The 19635-nt window shown below is 35.3% G+C and overlaps 1 protein-coding gene across 1 annotated transcript in view; it reads left to right on the forward strand.

Moving 5' to 3' along the window:
* Positions 1–17968, forward strand: part of LOC136817151 (piwi-like protein 1) — a 28324-nt gene extending 10356 nt beyond the window's left edge. Inside the window, exons 10-26 of the mRNA XM_067073488.1 lie at positions 813–940; positions 1234–1300; positions 3896–4084; positions 4469–4553; positions 5347–5439; positions 6967–7107; positions 9558–9671; positions 10176–10280; positions 10968–11147; positions 11803–11919; positions 12422–12522; positions 14064–14157; positions 15056–15247; positions 16281–16345; positions 16702–16809; positions 16999–17068; positions 17401–17968. Of these exons, the coding sequence (XP_066929589.1) occupies positions 813–940; positions 1234–1300; positions 3896–4084; positions 4469–4553; positions 5347–5439; positions 6967–7107; positions 9558–9671; positions 10176–10280; positions 10968–11147; positions 11803–11919; positions 12422–12522; positions 14064–14157; positions 15056–15247; positions 16281–16345; positions 16702–16809; positions 16999–17068; positions 17401–17487 (1936 nt within the window). The 3' untranslated portion in view covers positions 17488–17968. The remainder of the gene's footprint in view (positions 1–812; positions 941–1233; positions 1301–3895; positions 4085–4468; positions 4554–5346; positions 5440–6966; positions 7108–9557; positions 9672–10175; positions 10281–10967; positions 11148–11802; positions 11920–12421; positions 12523–14063; positions 14158–15055; positions 15248–16280; positions 16346–16701; positions 16810–16998; positions 17069–17400) is intronic.
* Positions 17969–19635: the final 1667 nt, after the last annotated feature.

A 19635-nucleotide genomic window follows, 5' to 3' on the forward strand; every position in this document is an offset into this window, starting at 1 on the left:
TGCATAGCATCAGCCTGGGTTTAGGTCCAAGGCAAAAATTATGCCCCCCCCCCTGAGTTTTAAGTCCCCCCAAAGATTTATGAATTTTTTGTTGGCCCCCAGGACTTTTGACCCTAGACTCTTTCAAAAAATTGATCCAGTAAAAAAGGGTTTTCCAATGTAAATTGCGTTCAGTTATAAGTTTAAGATAAAATATTTTGCACATTTTTTATAAAAATATTCCGCAGGCAAAATTTTTTCAGATTCATGAGCTTCAATTTGGGTAATTGGAGGCAACTATTAAGCCGATTTATTTTAGCCCCCACGTTAAGTGATGAGATTTTAGCTCCCCCCAATTACATAGGTCCCCCCAAAAAAATAGTGTACTTCCAGTTCCCTTCTTTTTTGGGAAAAATTTAGGGTGTAACCCCCCCCCCCCCAACTAGAAGGGGGGGGGAAGATGCTATGAATTCTGTGTGCTTTTGGCAAAGTAAATGTAAAAACCAGACACTCCTCTTATTATCAGCTATTTCTAACAATGGACCATTCTTTTAATAAGAACTAAGTATACAAAAACATAAGGCTTTGTGATAAAAAATTTAGACAAACATTTTGACGCTATGCAAATTCTTAGGAAATTAGACCAAAATACTCACAACATATGCTGAAAATAAGAACATGTTAAAGAACATTTTTAGCCTTAAAAAAAAAAAAAATCTGAAGCCTTCTAATGTTTTTGACATTCTAATAAAAAAAGTGCAATATATGACACTTTCATTCTTTTGTAAAAATTAGAGCAAGCAATCATGTTCATTTCTATTTCTTTTTCTCAGTGTTATGAAGGTCCTTGAGATGAGTCAAGTAGGCCGTTATTATTACGACCCAAAAAGACCAGCACCCATCCCTCAACATCGTTTAGAATTATGGCCTGGCTACATCACGTCCATCCAAGCTTACGAAGGTTGGTTTTGTACACATACTTCACCTCATGACTGTTTGTTCGTTTGTATTTTTTCATGATTTTTAGTCATTATATAATATATAAGAGAGTTTTGAACCCTCTAGAAGTACATGTAGAAGCTAGGGTAGCCAGAAGGATTTCGGATTCATCCACTGAGTCGCTAAGACAAAGAACTTTGTGCCAACTTTGATGAAAAAGAACATTCTTGTAACATGTCTGAATATCAGACGTATTTAGTAGAATGTATTTGATCTCATTAAAAAATTGACATCTTGCTTGTTTTTCTCTAACAGGAGGCGTGATGCTTCTAGCTGATGTTTCCCATCGTCTTCTACGCACTGACACTGTGCTTACCTTCATGTAAGTAAAAGGTTTTGTTGTAGTGTAGGTAGTTTACCCTCAGATGTACAAAAACTGTTCACTCGGCAGACAAGACTGCTTTGAAAAGAGGAATTTGAGATTGTTATGAGTGAATATTGGGCGGTTTCACACCCGGCTGCACGTGTGATATTTTCGCTTTTTCCACTAGAACCAGACGGTGTCAATCGAACACGTTCGAACGAAAATCGCGCTCGAACGAATCGAACATAATTGAATGTGATCGAATAATTGCAATTCGATTGTCGAACGCAATCGAATTGTGATCAAATATTATCCAGGGTTTGCCGTTCGATTGCTTCGATTATGTTAGATTGTATTCGATTCTGTTTGATTACGATCGATTGATTCAATTGCATTTGTTTGCATTAATCGCTCTCGTCTGGAGAGAATGAAACTTTTCAAAAATAAAATGTGCATTTCATCTGATTTGATCCGAATTCATTTTTACTGAAATTCTAAAAAAGCAATACTTGTTTTGAAAAACAACACGTCAATAATGAGCAATACTTTGACCTTGTTGTTTCTTCCTTCCAATGTTCGGGTTCATAGATTGGCTGACTGTGGTCCCTGTGAAAACAATCGAAAGACCGTCTAAAAATCCTATGGGCTATCCACTTCCAATATCGACTCAATGTATATCATGCCATATTTTAGAAAGGCAAGGCAGCGTCCGTTGGTGGCAAAATAGGGCACTTTTCCCAGTGTTTTTCCACTAAAAAGGCTGTTTTTACGGTTAGTGTAAAACGCAGGTCACAGGTCAACAAAGTGCAGACCGGAAAAAAGATAATAAGATCATAACATATACATAACATAACATCAATACATAACGCATTAAATTACAAAAAAGTAATAAGTATATGTTATTTAGATATTATAAAATTACAATTGAATAGAATAACAACCTAGTGACACTTACTTACAAAAACAATGACAAAATCATAAAATATGATGTCTAACAAGACAAAAGCACGAAAAATATTTATTATACAAAATGTGATGTGGATGGTGTGAATGGATAAAAAATGGCACCAAACAGAAGCTTGCCCAAGGTCCCTAAGAGAGTGGTTTTAGAAGGATGGAACTAATTAATTATTCAGTTATTATTTTAATGTCTTAATGACAATTTTTGACAAAAATATTAACAGAATCATAAAATCTGATGCAAGAAAAGACAAAAACACGAAAAATATTTATAATACAGAATGTGATGTTGATAGTGTGAATGGATATAAAACGGCACCAATCAGAAGCTTGCGAGGTCCCTAAGAGTGGTTTTAGAAGGATGAAACTAATTAAAGTTTATTCACGATAAGTGTGCACTCTTTTTTCTTTTACCTATAACTTTTGAAGGAATTCTTCAATCTTTATAAATTTGGTAACATTGGAAAGATATTAGCAAGTGGAACAATTTGAAATAAAAAAATCTTTAAAAAAATTCTAAAAATGAAGATAAAAATGAAGAAGAAAAAAATGAAGAACTTGTAGAAAAGTGCTATAACTTTCATTTTCACTGGAGATATTCTTTGATCTTTGGAAGTCATCACTGTGAAGAAATTTCACTAAAATATTTTTCAATACAAAGTTATGATACAAAGTTAATAAGTGATTGACCCCAAAAAACAGCAGAAAACAGCGTTTTTAGACGTCAATTAGCTTATAACTTTGTTTGATATCTTTTGACTGAATGATTATTTTTGAGAAATTTTTTCACAGTGATGACGTTCTATGATCAAGGTTTCACTTCAGTGAAAATGATAGTTATAGCACTTTTCTACAAGATCTTCATCTTTTTCTTCTTCATCTTCATCTTCATTTCCAGAATCTTTTAGAAGATTGTTTTATTTCGAATTGTTCCACTCCCAAATATCTCTCCAACGATACCAAATTTATAAAGATTGAAGAATTCCTTCAAAAGTTATAGGTAAAAGAAAAAAGAGTGCACACTTATCGTGAATAGACTTTAATCATTCAATTGTTATTTTAATGACTTAATGACAATTTTTGACAAAAATACTGACAGAATCACAAAATATCATGTCTTACAAGAGAAAAACACCAAAAATATTTAGCATACCGAATGTAATGATAACAATATGGCTGGATATAAAATTACACCAATCAGAAGCTCGTGAGTTCTCTGAGAAGGTAGTTTTAGAGCGATGTGTATTATTATAAGTATAACATTACAAACATTACAATATGTAATATACCTGTTATACGTATAATATGGTTTCAAATATTTTCTGGTCTGCGTTATATACGGCGCAAACTGCGAAAGATCGATAAAAGCACATGGTTAAATTTTGATGTTTGAAATGGTTTTATATGGATGAAATTGCTTGAGAATTATGTTTTTGATAATATTTTGTGTTTTCCAAACATTTTCCTCTGCAATGACATTGATTAGAGTCAACCTGTCATCACTGACCTGTGACCTGCGACTTGTGACCTGTGACCTGCGTTTTACACTAACCGCTGTTTTTACCAATATTCTAGTAATTTCAGGAGGGGGAGCGTCCGATAACCTGGTATGAAAAATGACCTGTATATAACTTCATCTTTATCTCTCATCAGGTACGATATTATTCAAAAGAATCCCAACAATTTCCAAGCAGAGGTCACGAAACAGTTGGTAGGAAATGTCGTGCTCACTCGTTACAACAACAAAACCTACCGTATTGACGACATTGCTTGGGACAAATCACCCGAATCCAAATTCCAGTACTTCAACGGAGAAGAAATGTCCTACATCGAGTATTACAGGTTTGGAAACAATGTTTGCTCTTCCTTACAGTAGTATTTCGGGACCAGCCTGGAAGTATTTTTTTACTACACTTTTTTCACCAAATATACCTACCCCCTAAGAAAATTTTTGTATCATGATGACTTAAATTGCTATGTTTCTAATCTTGCCTTTATTGAGCCTTTATTTGGCATTATTTTTTTTAGAAATTATATTGCTCTTTGAGAAATAACAAGCTTTATATATTATGTCATATTTTTATCACTGCGGAAGATTTTTCTAAAAATCCTTAATCAATACCCCTATTTGAAAATCTACGACACCCTTATTTACCCACCCCTTGTTGTAAGTATTTTTTTGTATGTCTCATTGACACGGACTTGTCTTTAATTTTTCCTCTATAGAAAATCTTACAACAAAGAACTGACTGACACAGGACAACCTCTCCTCATTCATCGACCAAAAGAAACCAAAGGCGTCAGACAAAGGGTAACCCTACTAAATTCAAATATTAAGCAGGGCTCTAAATAACGATTTCACAGGATTTCAAGTGGGTCGTGCCATAGTGGGCAACACCCTCCAACCCCCACCTGAAAAAGGTCACCCCCACCAATATAAGGGCTAACCCCACCAATATAAGGGCTACCCCAACTGAAATCTCTTATCAGCCCAACCCCCACCTTATTCAACCATCTCTACCTAAATTTGTAAAATCTTCAAAACCCCAACTTCATTATTGTGGTTTAGAGTCTACTACAAACTGGGGAGAAAGAGACTAGAGGAAAACAACTTTCAACATGGATTACTTTTTTTGAAATTAGTTTTTTGCTTATTCTCTTGTTTGCGTTAAACTGATTGAAAAAGACAGAAGAAACACAGAAAACTTGACAACCCCTACCTAGATAGGGTAGCCCACCTTAAATTTATCATTAACCTAACCCTGCCTTTTTTGAAAAATCTGAAATATCCTCAACCCCCCCCCCCCCGAGATCCCAGGGGGGTTGCCCACTGTGACTGTACAAAAGACCTGGGTTGCTTTAGCTTAAAAATTATGATTTTTGGGCTGGAGAAAGAGTACTTTTACCGTTGACCGATATTTCAATCCCTGAAAGGTGAGTACGTTGTGTAGATTTTAATATGGGGGTGTTTTCTTTACAAGAGCATAGAAATTAAAGCAAGCAAATTGCTGTGATGAATAAATTTCGATATTGCTTTTAATTTTATACATATTGTTAGTGTACTTAAGTGTTGCTGAACAATTCTTATAATAATTTGTTTTTAGGGAAAACCTTTGGAGATTATTTGTCTCATTCCGGAGTTATGCTCAATGACAGGGTTGACAGATGCCATTCGTGCTGATTTCAGAGTCATGAAGGTATTATTTATCCATGATATGCACCATCGCAATATCTTTGAAAATTGCACCACGGACCCAACATCTGATTGGTTGTAAGTGATGTATTGACTGATTTTACGTCACTTACAACCAATCAGCTATTGGATCCGTGATGTAATGTCGATGTAATGTCAGAAGACATTGCAGTATAAGTGCATATCATGAATATTGTCATTTTTGACTTTTACAAAAACCTTGCAGTGAATTGTGAATTTTAAAAATCTAAAAATCCTCATTCCTCTCAGAATATTGTGCCTAATCAACGTAAAATTATTATAGGTGAAACAGGTCACACATGTATGAGTATGAAATAGATCTTTTTGGACCTACCTAAGGTAGTCCTTTAAATTAACTCTTGTCCGTTCGTTCGTTCGTTCGTTCGTCCGTTCGTCTGTTGCCAGCTTTTCTCGGGATTGGCTCATTAGTTTTTTCTAATTTTTTGCACAATGATGCAAAATGGCAATGCCCAAAAAATGTGACGGAGCCCGATTTTCGAAAAAAAAATTATTCCGGCCGAAAATGGCGGAATGTGCCGGAAAAACTGGTTTTTCGGCATTTTCTCGAGATTTCATCATTAGTTTTGTCTGATTTTTTGCTCAAAGATGCGTATTAACAATGCTCAAAACATGGCCGAGTCCGATTTTTAAGAAAAAAATTTTTCCGGCGGAAAATGCCTGAAATATGCCAGAAATCGCCGTTTTTCTAGATTTTCATTGGACTTTTCCATATAATTGGTTGTTTTTTCATTCAAAAACATTATCAATAGCAATGCCCACTATCAAGCATGTTTCAATTTTCAATAAAATTGATTTTTGAAGCCGGAACTATTTTAAAAGTCGCCGGAACAACCTATTTTCGCTGGAAAGACAGTATTTCTTGAATTTCTCGAGCTGTACTTTATATATTTTTATGAAATTTTGGACACTGATGCAATATGACAATACCTAAAATGTGACAGAGCCCGATTTTCGAAAAACATTTTTTTCCGGCCGAAAATGCCGGAAATATGCCGGAAAAACCGGTTTTTTGACTTTTTCTCGAATTTTCATTTTTAGTTTTTTTCTGATTTTTTGCAGAAAGATGCGTATTCGCAATGCTCAAAAAATGGCCGAGTTCGATTTTTGAGAAAAAAATTTTTCCGGTTGCCGGAAATCGCCGTTTTTGCAGATTTTCATTGGATTTTTTCCTTGTATTTCTATGTTTTTTCACACAAAAACATTATTGATAACAATGCTCACCATCAAGCATGATTCAATTGTCATAAAACTGATTTTTGCGACCAGAACTTCCTATTTATTTTTTCCCTACAACCCTTCTCTCTCCCCCCATCAACAATCAATGATGAATTTATTGTGTTGTGTATTTTCGCTAAATGCTTTATTTTCTGACTGATTTTTTTCATTTTTCTTTTCGCATTGCTATCAATGCTAACTAACTTTCATTATCAGGTAGGTCCATTCAGCATGTTGCTTGTTTATGGTTCTTTTCATCTCCTTCTCCTCTCAGGACATTGCGCAACACACCAGAGTGACACCCAACCAACGTAAAATCGCCATGAAGAAATTCATTGATAACATTTACAAGACTCCAACAGCTCTGGAAGAACTACAATCGTGGAATCTCGAGCTTGACAAAGATCTACTCTCTGTAAGTGTCCAATTTTCTGAGCTTTTCTACTGACAGGTCCAATTTGACCTTCTGCTGAACGATATCTTACCTAGAATTTAATTCATAAAATGCATTACTGCAATGTCTTCTAACATTACATCACGGACCCAACAGCTGATTGGTTGTTGCATAAAATCAATCAATACGTCACTTGCAACCAATCAGCTGTTGGGTCCATGGTGTAAAGTTAGAAGACAGTGCAATGATGAATGAGCTTCTCTGGATACTTTTTAACGTCACCTATTTAATAATAATAATGTTTTACAGATTTCCAGGCCACCGTGCATGCACATGGGCTTCTATAAATCGCTCATACATTGGTTTGGTTTATTACAAAGGTTACTAAACCGATCTTGTTTTACAAAATATCTTTTTGGACCTACCTCGGAGGTCCTATAAATTAACCGATGTCCGTCCGTCCGTCCGTCTGTTCGTTCGTCTGTCCGTCTGTTACCAGCTTTTCTCAGGATTGGCTCATTAGTTTTTTCTGATTTTTGGCACAATGATGCAAAATGGCAATGCCCAAAATGTGACGGAGCCCGATTTTCGAAAAAAAATCATTTCCGGCCGAAAATGCCGGAAATATGCCGGAAAAACCGGTTTTTTGGCATTTTCTCAAGATTTCATCATTAGTTTTTTCTGATTTTTTGCACAAAGATGCGTATTAACAATGTCCAAAACATGGCCGAGTCAGATTTTTGAGAAAAATTTTTTTTTGGCCGAAAAGCCGGAAATATGCCGGAATCGCCGTTTTCTGGATTTTCATTGAACTTTTTCCTTATAATTGGTTGTTTTTTTCATTCAAAACATTATTAATAGCATGCCCACCATCAAGCATGTTTTTAAATTTTCAATAAAATAGATTTTTGAAGCCGGAACTTTCTAAAAATCACCGGAACAGCCGATTTTCGCCGGAAAAACGGTATTTCTTGAATTTCTTGAGCTGTACTTTTATATTTTTTTCATAAATTTACACTGATGCAAAATGTCAATACCTAAATTGTGACGGAGCCCCGATTTTCGAAAACATCTTTTTCCGGCCGAAAATGGCGGAAATATGCCGGAAAAAAACTGGTTTTCCGAGATTTTCATCATTAGTTTTTTCTGATTTTTTGCTCAAAGATGCGTATTAACAATCCCCAAAACATGGCCTAGTCCGATTTTTGAGAAAATTTTTTTTCCGGCCGGAAATGCCGGAAATATGCCGGAAATCGCCTTTTTCTGGATTTTCATTGAACTTTTTCCTTATAATTGGTTGTTTTTTCATTCAAAAACATTATTAATAGCAATGCCCACCATCAAGCATGTTTTAATTTTCAATAAAATAGATTTTTTGAAGCCGGAACTTTCTAAAAATCACCGGAACAGCCGATTTTCGCCGGAAAAACGGTATTTCTTGAATTTTTTGAGCTGTACTTTATATTTTTTCATGAAATTTTGCACACTGATGCAAAATGTCAATACCTAAATTATGACGAAGCCTGATTTTCGAAAAAAATTCATTTCCGGCCGAAAATGCCGGAAATATGCCGGAAAAAAAAACTGTTTTTTGGCATTTTCTCGAGATTTTCTCATTAGTTTTTTCTGATTTTTTGCTCAAAGAATCGTATTAACAATGCCCAAAACATGACCTAGTCCGACTCTTTAGTTTACTTATATTTCTATGCTTTTCACACAAAAACATTATTCATAAGAATGCTCATTATCAAGCATGATTCAATTGTCAATAAAACTGATTTTTGCGACCAGAACTTCCTATTTATTATTTCCCTACAACCCTTCCCTCTCCCCCCATCAACAATCAATGATGAATTTATTGTGTTGTGTATTTTCGCTAAACGCTATATTTTCTGACTGATTTTTTTCATTTTTCTTTTCGCATTGCTATCTAACTTTAATCATCAGGTAGGTCCATTCAGCATATTGCTTGTTTAAATATAATCCTCCTTGATGACTTCCTCGCACTCTCCATTTGTAATTGCTCTGCGGCATTGCTCGATTTCTCTCGTTTGCTTTACTTCTCCATTCTTTTACTTGGTTTCTTTCCATTATTGTTAAATCGTCTGTAATGCTCATGTTGGCGTACTTGTCGTACTGCTTCAATTCCCTTAAGTTTCTCATAAATTTGTATTTTACATGCCCGCCATTAAATACAACTTTGATTGGTCGTGTACAATTTGATTCGATTCTGATTTAGCAATCCTATTTTTTAAATCATCATATCCTAGCAAAGATGTGATTGAAAACTGTAACATGGACAAAAATGATTCCTTCTTGAGAAGTTGGCTAATAGGTTGGTTTAGATATTTGAGGAATCTCTCGTAATAGCCGTGGTATATTAGGAATTATTTAAATGCCTGTTTTTGCCTACAGGTATAATAATAAATATATTTAAACTCTCGAGTACATTTGAAATTTGTCTATTCTAGACTGAAGGTCGTGAATTGCCCAACGAGAAGATTGTCTTTGGAAGCAAAACTATTGTTGCCAACGACCAGGCTGATTGGGGGCGAGAAGCGACCCGAGAACGAGTCATTAGCGCCGTAAGTACCCTTTTATTCCCTCTGTTTTTTTAAACACTTTGTGTATTTTTCTGCTGGAGAATGCAACACACTCAAATTAGATCCACTTTTTTTCCGATTCCAAGATACTCACTGGCCTATTAATTGTTCCTCCGTTGTCATGATTATACCGATTTACCTAGACCACGTTCACCCGCTACGTTCCGTTTCGCTCCGAAATGAAACGTTTCCGAAACACTGTGTGAACGTCAAAATTGGAACCGTCAAAAAAGAAGACGTTACAAAGCAAAACAGATCGAAACGATTTCGCTTCACTCGGAACGGAACTGCTCCGTTTTCTTGCTCCGAAACGTTCTGAAATCAGTATGAACACTTCCTATCCGTAACAAATACCACACCGGAGCGATACGAAGCGTCCGAACATGGTCTTAACCTCGCTATTTATTTCCGTCTCAGACGAAAAACTTTGCACTGATAGAAACAGCTTCCTTCATTGATTGGTGAGTTATTCTTTCCAATACATAGGTTGGTATCAATCAGTGGTTAGTTTTATTCACTAAACGCGATCAACAAAAAGCCATGGATTTCGTACAAACAATGAAACAATGCTGCCCGCAAATGGGGATACAGGTAAATTTCTTGTGAATTTTCTTGTAAATTTCCCAATCCCCCCTTTCTAAAATGGGTGCGAGAACCTTTTCAAAAATCACAATGGATGAGTAGTATCTAGCGGTCACATTCTCTGTCGGTTTTCTCGCGGATTTTTTTTTTCTATTTAAAAAAAAGGGGATGCTGTCTCCTTTCCAATGTAGCGTCCCACATTATGTTCTTTTTGCGTCGATGCCTCGTTTTTCATGCCTTATTGCTGTTTTATAGGGTTAATCAAAAAGGCCCGGAATTCCCGAGTTATTTTTTCCGAGTTAAAAAACCGAGTTAAGAAAAAACCGAGTTATCTCGAGTTATGACGTCATTTTTGGGGAATTTAGTGACGTCATTTTTCATTTTTTAACTTGGGAATTTTTGCTTCCTTTAACTTTCCGAGTTATTTTCCATTTTTTAACTCGGGAATTTTTTCTTCCTTTAGCTTTCTGAGTTATTTTCCATTTTTTAACTCGGGAATTTTTTCTTCTTTTAGCTTTCCGAGTTATTTTTGAATTTTTAACTCGGGAATTTTTGCTTCCTTAATCAAAGAACTTAGAACTTCTTTCCTTCGTTCGTTCTCGTTTCCAGTACAGCTTCCCACATATGTTCTTTTTGCGTGTTTCCCGTGTTTTATTGGGTAATTGAAAAACATTCTTCCTTCTTTCTCCTTTCCAGTGCAACGACCCACACACGTTTTGTCTTCGAGACGACCGCACGGAATCCTATCTGCGCTCCATCCGCGAGAACCTCAATCCTCAAATACAAATGGTGGTCTGTATTTTCCCGACGTCACGTGATGACCGTTATGCGGCCGTCAAGAAATTGTGTTGTGTCGATTCTCCAGTACCGTCACAGGTTGGTTGGTTTGTTTGTCTGATATTAAACGTGTTCTTTTTATAAGAAATAGAGTCGATATTTTACGTGATAGCTTATCGGGGAAAACTTCGTCGGGGAAAATTTTCGTCACTTGTCCAAAATTTCGTCACTTTTCCCCGACGAAGTTTTCCCCGATAAGGTAGCCCAGTAATCTAGGACTTTTAGACAGTCTTTCGATTGTTTTCACGGGGTCCGGGGTTTTCTCGGCTATCTATGAACTGAATGGAACATTGGAAGGAGTGGGGACTCGAACCGCAAATCTCTGGTTTGAGACGCTGACGCCATTGACCACTTAGCGATCCAAAATCCAAAAGATGAAACTACACATGAGAAAATCCAAAATTTTTGAAGCCTTCGGATGTTCTTAACTTTTTGAGTTTTCACCCTAAAAATGTTCTGCAAATGTTTAATTTCCTATTAAAAAATCGGGTGTTTTATAGTCCGCAAAGCTTTTTAACTGATTTTTAATGATTTGTTCTTTACATTTTGGTCTTATGTTTAAATGTTTGTTCTTATAAAAAATATGTTATATATTTGATATTTGACATTATAATAAATGTCTCTCGCAATTGAAGTTTCCATATGATACGAACCCTTCTTGATTATTTCGGTTTTCACCTTTCAATATTTTTAGTGTATCAACGCGAGAACAATATCTCAAGCCAACAAATTGCGAAGTGTCACACAGAAGGTCGCATTACAAATCAACGTCAAACTTGGCGGTGAACTCTGGGCCTTAAATATCCCAATGGTAAGTTTTTTTTCAACCAATCAGGATGTCTTGATTAGATATATGAACCCCCCCAGCGGACCTTCAATTCACGCAATAACGCAAAAAAAGTTTTCCAAATTCACGTATTCGCGCATTTTTTTTCGCAATTCACGCAATTTCTTTTAATTTTATGCACTTAACTCTTCCAGCGGGCAACATTATTTTTGAAATCCAAAACTTCAAACTGGCATAAAATATTGCAACTTAGGAGTTAGAAAATGGTTTTGGTACCTTTTAGAAAGTCTTTTTATACTCTTTCAAAAAGTATCCTATTTATGCCCTTCTCAGTCATGTTGCCGGATAGTCATAAGTCTTGGACTCCGTATATTAGCTAATTATGAACACTCATTCGGGTAGGGTGGGTTAATCGATTCCTTGACACCTGATGGCCGATGTAATAAAATAAAAATTAGTATTTCCTTCTTGAAAATAAACTTTTAAAAAAATTCTCTCTTAAATTTTTAACTTTTTATCATTTCAGAAAAACGTTATGATAATCGGTATCGATGTTTATCACGACTCTTCGAAAGGGTCTCGCTCTATTGGAGGTTTTGTCGCCAGCACAAACAAAACGTTTACCAGGTACCGCCCTTGGAAGGACGCCTTTGCCCTTTAATGGAAGAAATTTTCGCAGAATTTTATTTCGCGGTTCACAACTCAAAATTCGGAAGTTTCGTGAATTTAGTTTCTTGGTTGAGAGAATTTTTTTTACAAAATAGGCTATTCTGCCCTAAAAAGACCAATTTTACTGGTGATTTTTTAATCCTGAGAATATTCGTGTTCTGTGAAAATTTCTTCCCTTAATGTACCTTAGCGCCCATTTCTACGCCGGATCTAATTTAGCGCTGGCCCATTTAACACCGGCCAGTTATTTTTTTAAGTCTCAAAATTTGCCTCATAGGTTGAACCCGTCCTGTCCTGTATACATCAGATGTTCATAGTATAAAGATACAACACTGATCTCGCATTTACCTTAAGGGAACTAATTTTCGCAGTAGCTTATTTTTGCGGAACTAATTTTCGCGGCTGACACCCACTTTTTGTCGAAATTCTTTCATTTTCCTTTCGACAGGGTGTCTACGGGACCTTGAAAACCTTGAAAACCTTGAAAATGAACCACCCAACCTTGAAAACCTTGAAAACTATCAATTTTCTGGGAAAAACCTTGAAAACCTTGAAAATCGTTAAAAACCTTGAAAAGCACTATCCAGTCATTCGAAAAATAGGAATAACTAAAAAACCGCCTGCGGCGCTAAACCTTTATAACATTTAGAGAATTCCATATTTCCCTGTTTCTGTTGCGATTCTGTCGCAACAAATGCAACATATTCTTTTATCATTAGCTGAGTTTTTGTCACTAATTTTCCGTTTGCATGAGCCCTAAGAAATCGACTGTTCCTCAATTTTCAAATCGTTTCAGGGCGTCTTGGAATAATGGCCGTTCATCAATAAAATTTCGAGGACGCCTTAAAACATCTTTTTTGGCAATTAATTTTTGTAAAAAATAAATAAAAAACAAGGCGTCTTTAGCGATTTGAAAGAGTCAAAATCAAAATTTTCTCTCGTCGGCACAAACCATGGTTGCGCCTCCTCGGTCACTGTAAACAATTGGTTTGCTTCTAATTCTTTATTTCTACGGTTGGAAGACTAGGGAGTTGGAGTATTTCTTTTTCTGGTATTGTTCTCGAGAGGGAGAAAGAAATTTAACTGTGAAGTAATTCCCCGGGCACCAAAAGCGAATAAATTTTATTTGCCTCCTCTATTTTTCTTTCACCTACCACTCTGAAAAAAAACTGTAAAGAGCCATGTCAACTAAGTATCAAAAAACCTTGAAAAGTACCGAAGTTTTTGCCAAAAAACCTTGAAAAACCACTTAAAAATGACCAAAAAAACCTTGAAAACCTTGAAAATCCTGATAAAAAATCCGTAGACACCCTGTTTCGAGTTTTCGAGAATTTATTGTAAAAATTGCATTTTGCAGAACTGATTTTTGAAGTAGACACCCGAAAACGCGAAAATTAGTACCCTCAAAAATAAGTTGCCGCAAAAATTAGTTCCCGCGAAAATTAATTCCCTTATGTTACTTCAATGTTTGACGCATATTTTCCAAACCTTTCCACTAGGTGGTATTCTCGTTGTTGTTTCCAAATGCCCGGTCAAGAGCTGATCGATGGATTGAAAGTTTGTTTCACGTCGGCCCTCAAGAAGTACCACGATGTAAGTGTGTATTTTACTGACCCGAAGATCTGTTAACTTTTAATTTCCTTAAAGGGATATAAAAGTAGTAAAATGTAACCATTGCGAAAACCACGTGTCATTAAAGAGAACAATTAGAATCACGTGTCCAAAACAAACTTGTAAAACAATTGAAACAATTAAAATCAGCCATATTTGTTTTTATTTTTTATTTTGACATGTGACATTTGTTTTGATTTTGTATCCCGCTGCATACGGTTTGTTTCCAAATTTTGTCAGAAGTTTTTGTCTCTTTAATGGGGCTCTGCCTTTTACACTGAGCCGATGAAATTTGTCAGCTAGTAAGTCTAAATTCATTTCAAAGCATATCTTATTTACGGACCGATTCCTTTTAATCCATTTTACCTATTGAAACCATCTTGGTTGAAGTGTGTTAGCCAGTATATGTATAATGTATTTAAATGATCGCATCTTTTGAATCACCAGAATCGGTTATACGCCCCAATTTTATCCACCCGGTAGAAAATAGTTTGTCAAAATTTTCACGATTTCTTTTATTAACTGATACCTGAAACTTTTTATATCTGCTGGAAGCTTTTCCAAACTAGATTACAGTCTGTTATATCTCACCTTACTATGTACTAGAGTGTATCTCAAGTTTATCGTTTCGTAGTGCACTCTGTGCGCATTGTCTGTCTGTTTGATAAAAAAATTCCCGTACGGAAACCTTCTCACCCGCACTCCAGCGCAGCGGTCGGTTTGAAAAATCTCAAATCAGAAAAGACAATGACAACAGACCCTCTACGGAAATGAATTTAGCCGTAAATATCGGGTCTGTGTGATAAAGGTTTAGCAACAGGGTTGATATTAATCTTCAAACTTAAACACCGCTCATATCGTAAAATCTTTCTTCTTTCAGGACAACCACTGCTTACCTGAGAAGATCATTGTTTTCCGTGACGGTGTGGGTGACGGGCAGATGCAAGTTGTGGCGAACTATGAAGTGCAACAGCTGAGAGAATGTTTCCCGTTGCTAGGGGCATCTTACGAACCGAAGCTGTGTGTGGTGGTTGTTCAGAAGAGAATCAGCCAGAGGCTTTTCTCTGCTAAGGTACCCACGTATACCTTATTGGAACTAATTTTCACGGGAATTAATTTTAGCGTTTTTCGCGGTTTTTCGTCAGAATCGCGAAAATTTGAACCCGCGAAAAATTTTGAGAGTTAAAAACCGCGAAAATTAATTCCCGCGAAACACAATTTTTTTCCAATTTTATCGAAAAATTTGAAAAATCCTTAGGAAAATGAAAGAAAATTGTCCAAAAAAGGGCAAAATCGTGAAATTTAAAACCCGCGAAAATTCCAGAATAAAAAAAACTGCGAAAATTAAAACCCGCGAAATGCAATTTTTCGGATATTTTTTTCTACCGCTAAAATTAGTTCCCGCGAAAATTAGTACCAATAAGGTACAATAATGCAGTTATTAAAGTGACAATTAATATGCATTAAGTGGATTAATTTTTGCGATTTTCACATATTTTGGTCATTTTCGCAAAATTTATTCATAGTTCCATGAATCTCAACAAAGCAATCATTTTTTTTAGACCTCAAAAGACAAAAAAAAATTAAAATTTTAATAAATCAGTATACTTTTTAAAGGTATTAACCAGATAAAAAGTAAAACATAGCTCAAAGATTCCTTCCATGGTCCTTTGTAATGTAAGACCACCAATTTTTTTAAAGAAATAACATTCAAAGAAAAGATATATGACGATTTGAAATCTCCTATTTTTCGTACCGCACACACGTACCTCACCTTGAAGTTCTATTGTTTTTTTGCTTTCAAGCACTAATCTAAAAATTACATTCTTAAATATTTTGACATTAAAAAACAAGTAGCCAGGAAAACTTTAATAAGGTCCTGCTAAGGACTATATGGAAGGAATCTTTTGGTTGAATTTAATTTTTATCTGATTATCCATTTTACCTAAATTGCAAGATCGAATAGCCTATACGTATGAACTGGCTGTCTTAACGCTATCAGGTGAAGAAAATTTCGGTCTCAGTTCCTGGCTAAGAGAAATAAAGGCTCTGTATTGTATTCCCGCTAATTGGAATAACTGGAAACTTTTTATTCCATCCTCTAGAACAATCAATTGGAGAATCCAAAACCTGGTTCAGTTCTCGATCACACAATCACCAGACGTGAATGGTAAGCTTCTTAAGGTTTTAATCTATATTTGGACATTCAAAAACTGTTCTGTTGATCCGAATTATGAAAATTCTATACTTTTGTTTGTGAACAAGGATAAAATACATTGATAGAAAGATAGATAGCGAGTTGTAAAAGTAATAACGCTCTCTTTTTGGACTTTATGATTGATTATGCCATTAATTGTCTATTATATGGCCCTTCAGTGTTATTTATGCCCCCGTCTGTGAACAATCGCGGACTTAAATCATCACGCCTGCCAAAATAGCGTTATTGTTATATTTCAATTTTATTAGAGCAGCGTGTTCTTATGAAATTGTTTGAATAAAAAAAGCGTGTACCTTTTCATATTTTAGGTTCGACTTTTTCCTTGTCTCACAACACGTCCGTCAAGGCACCGTGACGCCGACTCATTACGTGGTAGTCCACGACGACACTGGAATGATGCCAGATCATATTCAAAGGTGACCTTGAAAATGTTCTTATAGAAATATCAATCAAGCAAAAACAGCAAAAGAAAAAAATTAAGATTAAATTTTCTAGGTTTTCTTAAATTTTTCTGAATGAAAAGCCTGTTATTTAAGATTAAACCTCTTGGTTTTGGTCTAGGAAATAAACCTTAAAAAAAAAGTTACTTCGTTTCTTCTATTCAGACTTTCGTATAAACTGACGCATCTGTATTACAATTGGCCTGGCACCATTCGTGTACCTGCACCATGTCAGGTATGTTAACATCTTATTTCAATTTGCTCAATAATTTATTTCACCTTTGATTAATAACATTGTTTCCACGGATTTTACTTTTCAAGAGTTGAGCTTAGAATACTGCATGCAGTCCTGAGTCAAAAATCTAGGGGTTGTTTATAAAAAGTGTTATCATTATTATGGCTACCCAGGAGGGTATTTTCTTCGGCCGAAAATATTCCTCTCATTAGCCACATTGTCTTCTCTTACGGGTACTTTTTTTCTGACCAATTCTTTGTCCAACTTATTGTTTGTGATTTAAAAGGCATTCAAAACGCTTTTTTCTTTATATCAATTTATTATTTTTTCAGTACGCTCACAAATTGGCTTTCTTGGTCGGTCAATCGCTTCACAAAGATCCATCACAAGAACTATCCGATCGTTTATTCTTCTTATAACCGTATTACGGAAAATCGTTCATTTATTTCTTACGGAAGTCATCGATTTGTTTAATACGGAAATCTTCCGCATTTTACGGTCGAATGGAATACTTCACGCTTGAAAGTGTTGGTCTTTGTTTTTACTTCGCTAGGTGTGGAACTTGTTTTGATTATTTCATAAAAAGGATATCTTTACGCTGGACTGTGTCCGTTCGTATTGAGGAAATTCTACATTCTACATTTCATGCTTTATTGGCTGCTTTTGTTACGAAGAAAACGAAACCAATGCGTTGAAAATTCTTTTTACTATCACTTTTTTATTGAAATAATGTTTCCTCAAGCGTAACTAACCGAGACAGAACCCTTGTATGTATATATTCTGAGATTAAAGTTGGATACCCTCGGAGAAGGAGACTCTTGATAGCATGTATGTACATAAGTGACAGACTTCTTACTATTGATGACTAAACTTACATTACTAATACTAGTATTTTAAACGAAAAAAAAACGAAAGGATTCTAATGTGTTTTTTTTAACGGATGTAGTGGATGTAGTAGTTTTGTCCGCGCCATTTTACAAATGTTTCATCTAAATTGCTAACCCTTTGCACTGGGAACTATCAAAGCTATTTACAGTGGACTGACGCTAATTCAAAATTCTATTATTCGAAGCTTTCTTTAATTCGAACAAATTGGACTTCCCTCTCGAATTTGAACTAAGGAGAGTAATAGACCTTTTCATAAATTACGTCACGAGCATCACTTGCCTCGTTTTGAAATTATTACCAAGGTGATTAACTCCCAGCGGATTTTATTAAAACTACTTTCTATTTATAAAAAAAATCATTTTATGTCTCAAGGGATATATATATATACATAATCACCATGGTAATTGTTTGAATACGAGGCAAGTGATGTTCGTGACTTAGTTTATGAAAAGGTCTATTAGACTGTAATTAGAAAGAAAGGAGAAAGTAGGTAACGTTAATAGGTTTTGTCCCTGACATTTTCCTCTTATTTTTTATCAATTTCGATGACATGATTTTGTATTTTTATTGATAATTCCATTTCTCAAGACTTTGGACTCCAATGGTTAAAAGGTTTAGTACTGCGGCCATGGCTGCAGAAAATGGACCATCTTATCTCTATAAACGAAGTTAGAAAGATTCCACCAGTTCTAATCATATAGATATCATCTAATTTCCTAAATTTTATCTTCCAAGCAATCTTTTTTGGTTTTATTTTGTTCCATGCTTTGGGTTTCTTCATATTATTTGAGTACATTGATACCATATTTTTTATTTAGAAAAACGCATTTTTTAGTTTTTATGTCTAGTTATTTGTGTTTTTTCTCTCTTATTATTATTTTATAGTATATTATTGGTATTTGACTAGGTTTTTAGGATTTTCCTTCATTTGCCACACCCGGGGTGTTTTTTGATTCTGGGGAGTCTCTAACTTTTGCTAATTCGAACTCGAACGGGAGTCTAATTTGTTCGAATTACAGAAAGATTCGAGTTATAAAAATTATTTTGCGAGGGTTTCCCTATGACGGAAATTGAAGAAAAGTTCGAATTATAGAATGATTCGAAAAATAGAAGTTCGAATTAACGAGAGTCCACTGTTAAATAAGCGCTCGCCCTTTTTTGGCAAAACTTTGTACATAGACCAGAATAACATTTATTACAAAAGCTATGCAGCTAGCTTTAGATAGGTAACCAAAACTTTTTACTTTGGAAAATTATATATTTTAGATTTTGTTGAAGTGAAGAGTTGACATTTTTATTCTACTTGATATCTATATCGAAAAATGTTGGTTATATCTTATCGTCACTTTCTCCCAAACAATTGGCAAAAATCCTCAAATGATGCGTAACGCGGGGGTTGTCAGGTGTATGTAGCTAAAGTTCGAAAATAGACCCTTTGAGAGACTAAATTTCGACGTTGTTTGCGACCCTTTGAGAGACTATATTTCCAATTTTAGCTCAAAATTATCAAGATTTTGGGGAGACTTGATTTTTGATATTTTGTAATTGTGGGACCCTTTCAAAGACTCAATTGCTAATTTATCGTTTTTTGAGAGACCTTCGATGGTTAACTCGCACATACCCGACACCCATTTTGCCCGCCCTAACTTTACAGTATGGTCAAAAAGCCGCACCGTAGT

The sequence above is a fragment of the Clytia hemisphaerica genome, unplaced genomic scaffold, assembly GCF_902728285.1.
Source record: "Clytia hemisphaerica strain Z4C2 unplaced genomic scaffold, Clytia hemisphaerica genome assembly, whole genome shotgun sequence".
Lineage (NCBI taxonomy): Eukaryota > Metazoa > Cnidaria > Hydrozoa > Leptothecata > Clytiidae > Clytia > Clytia hemisphaerica.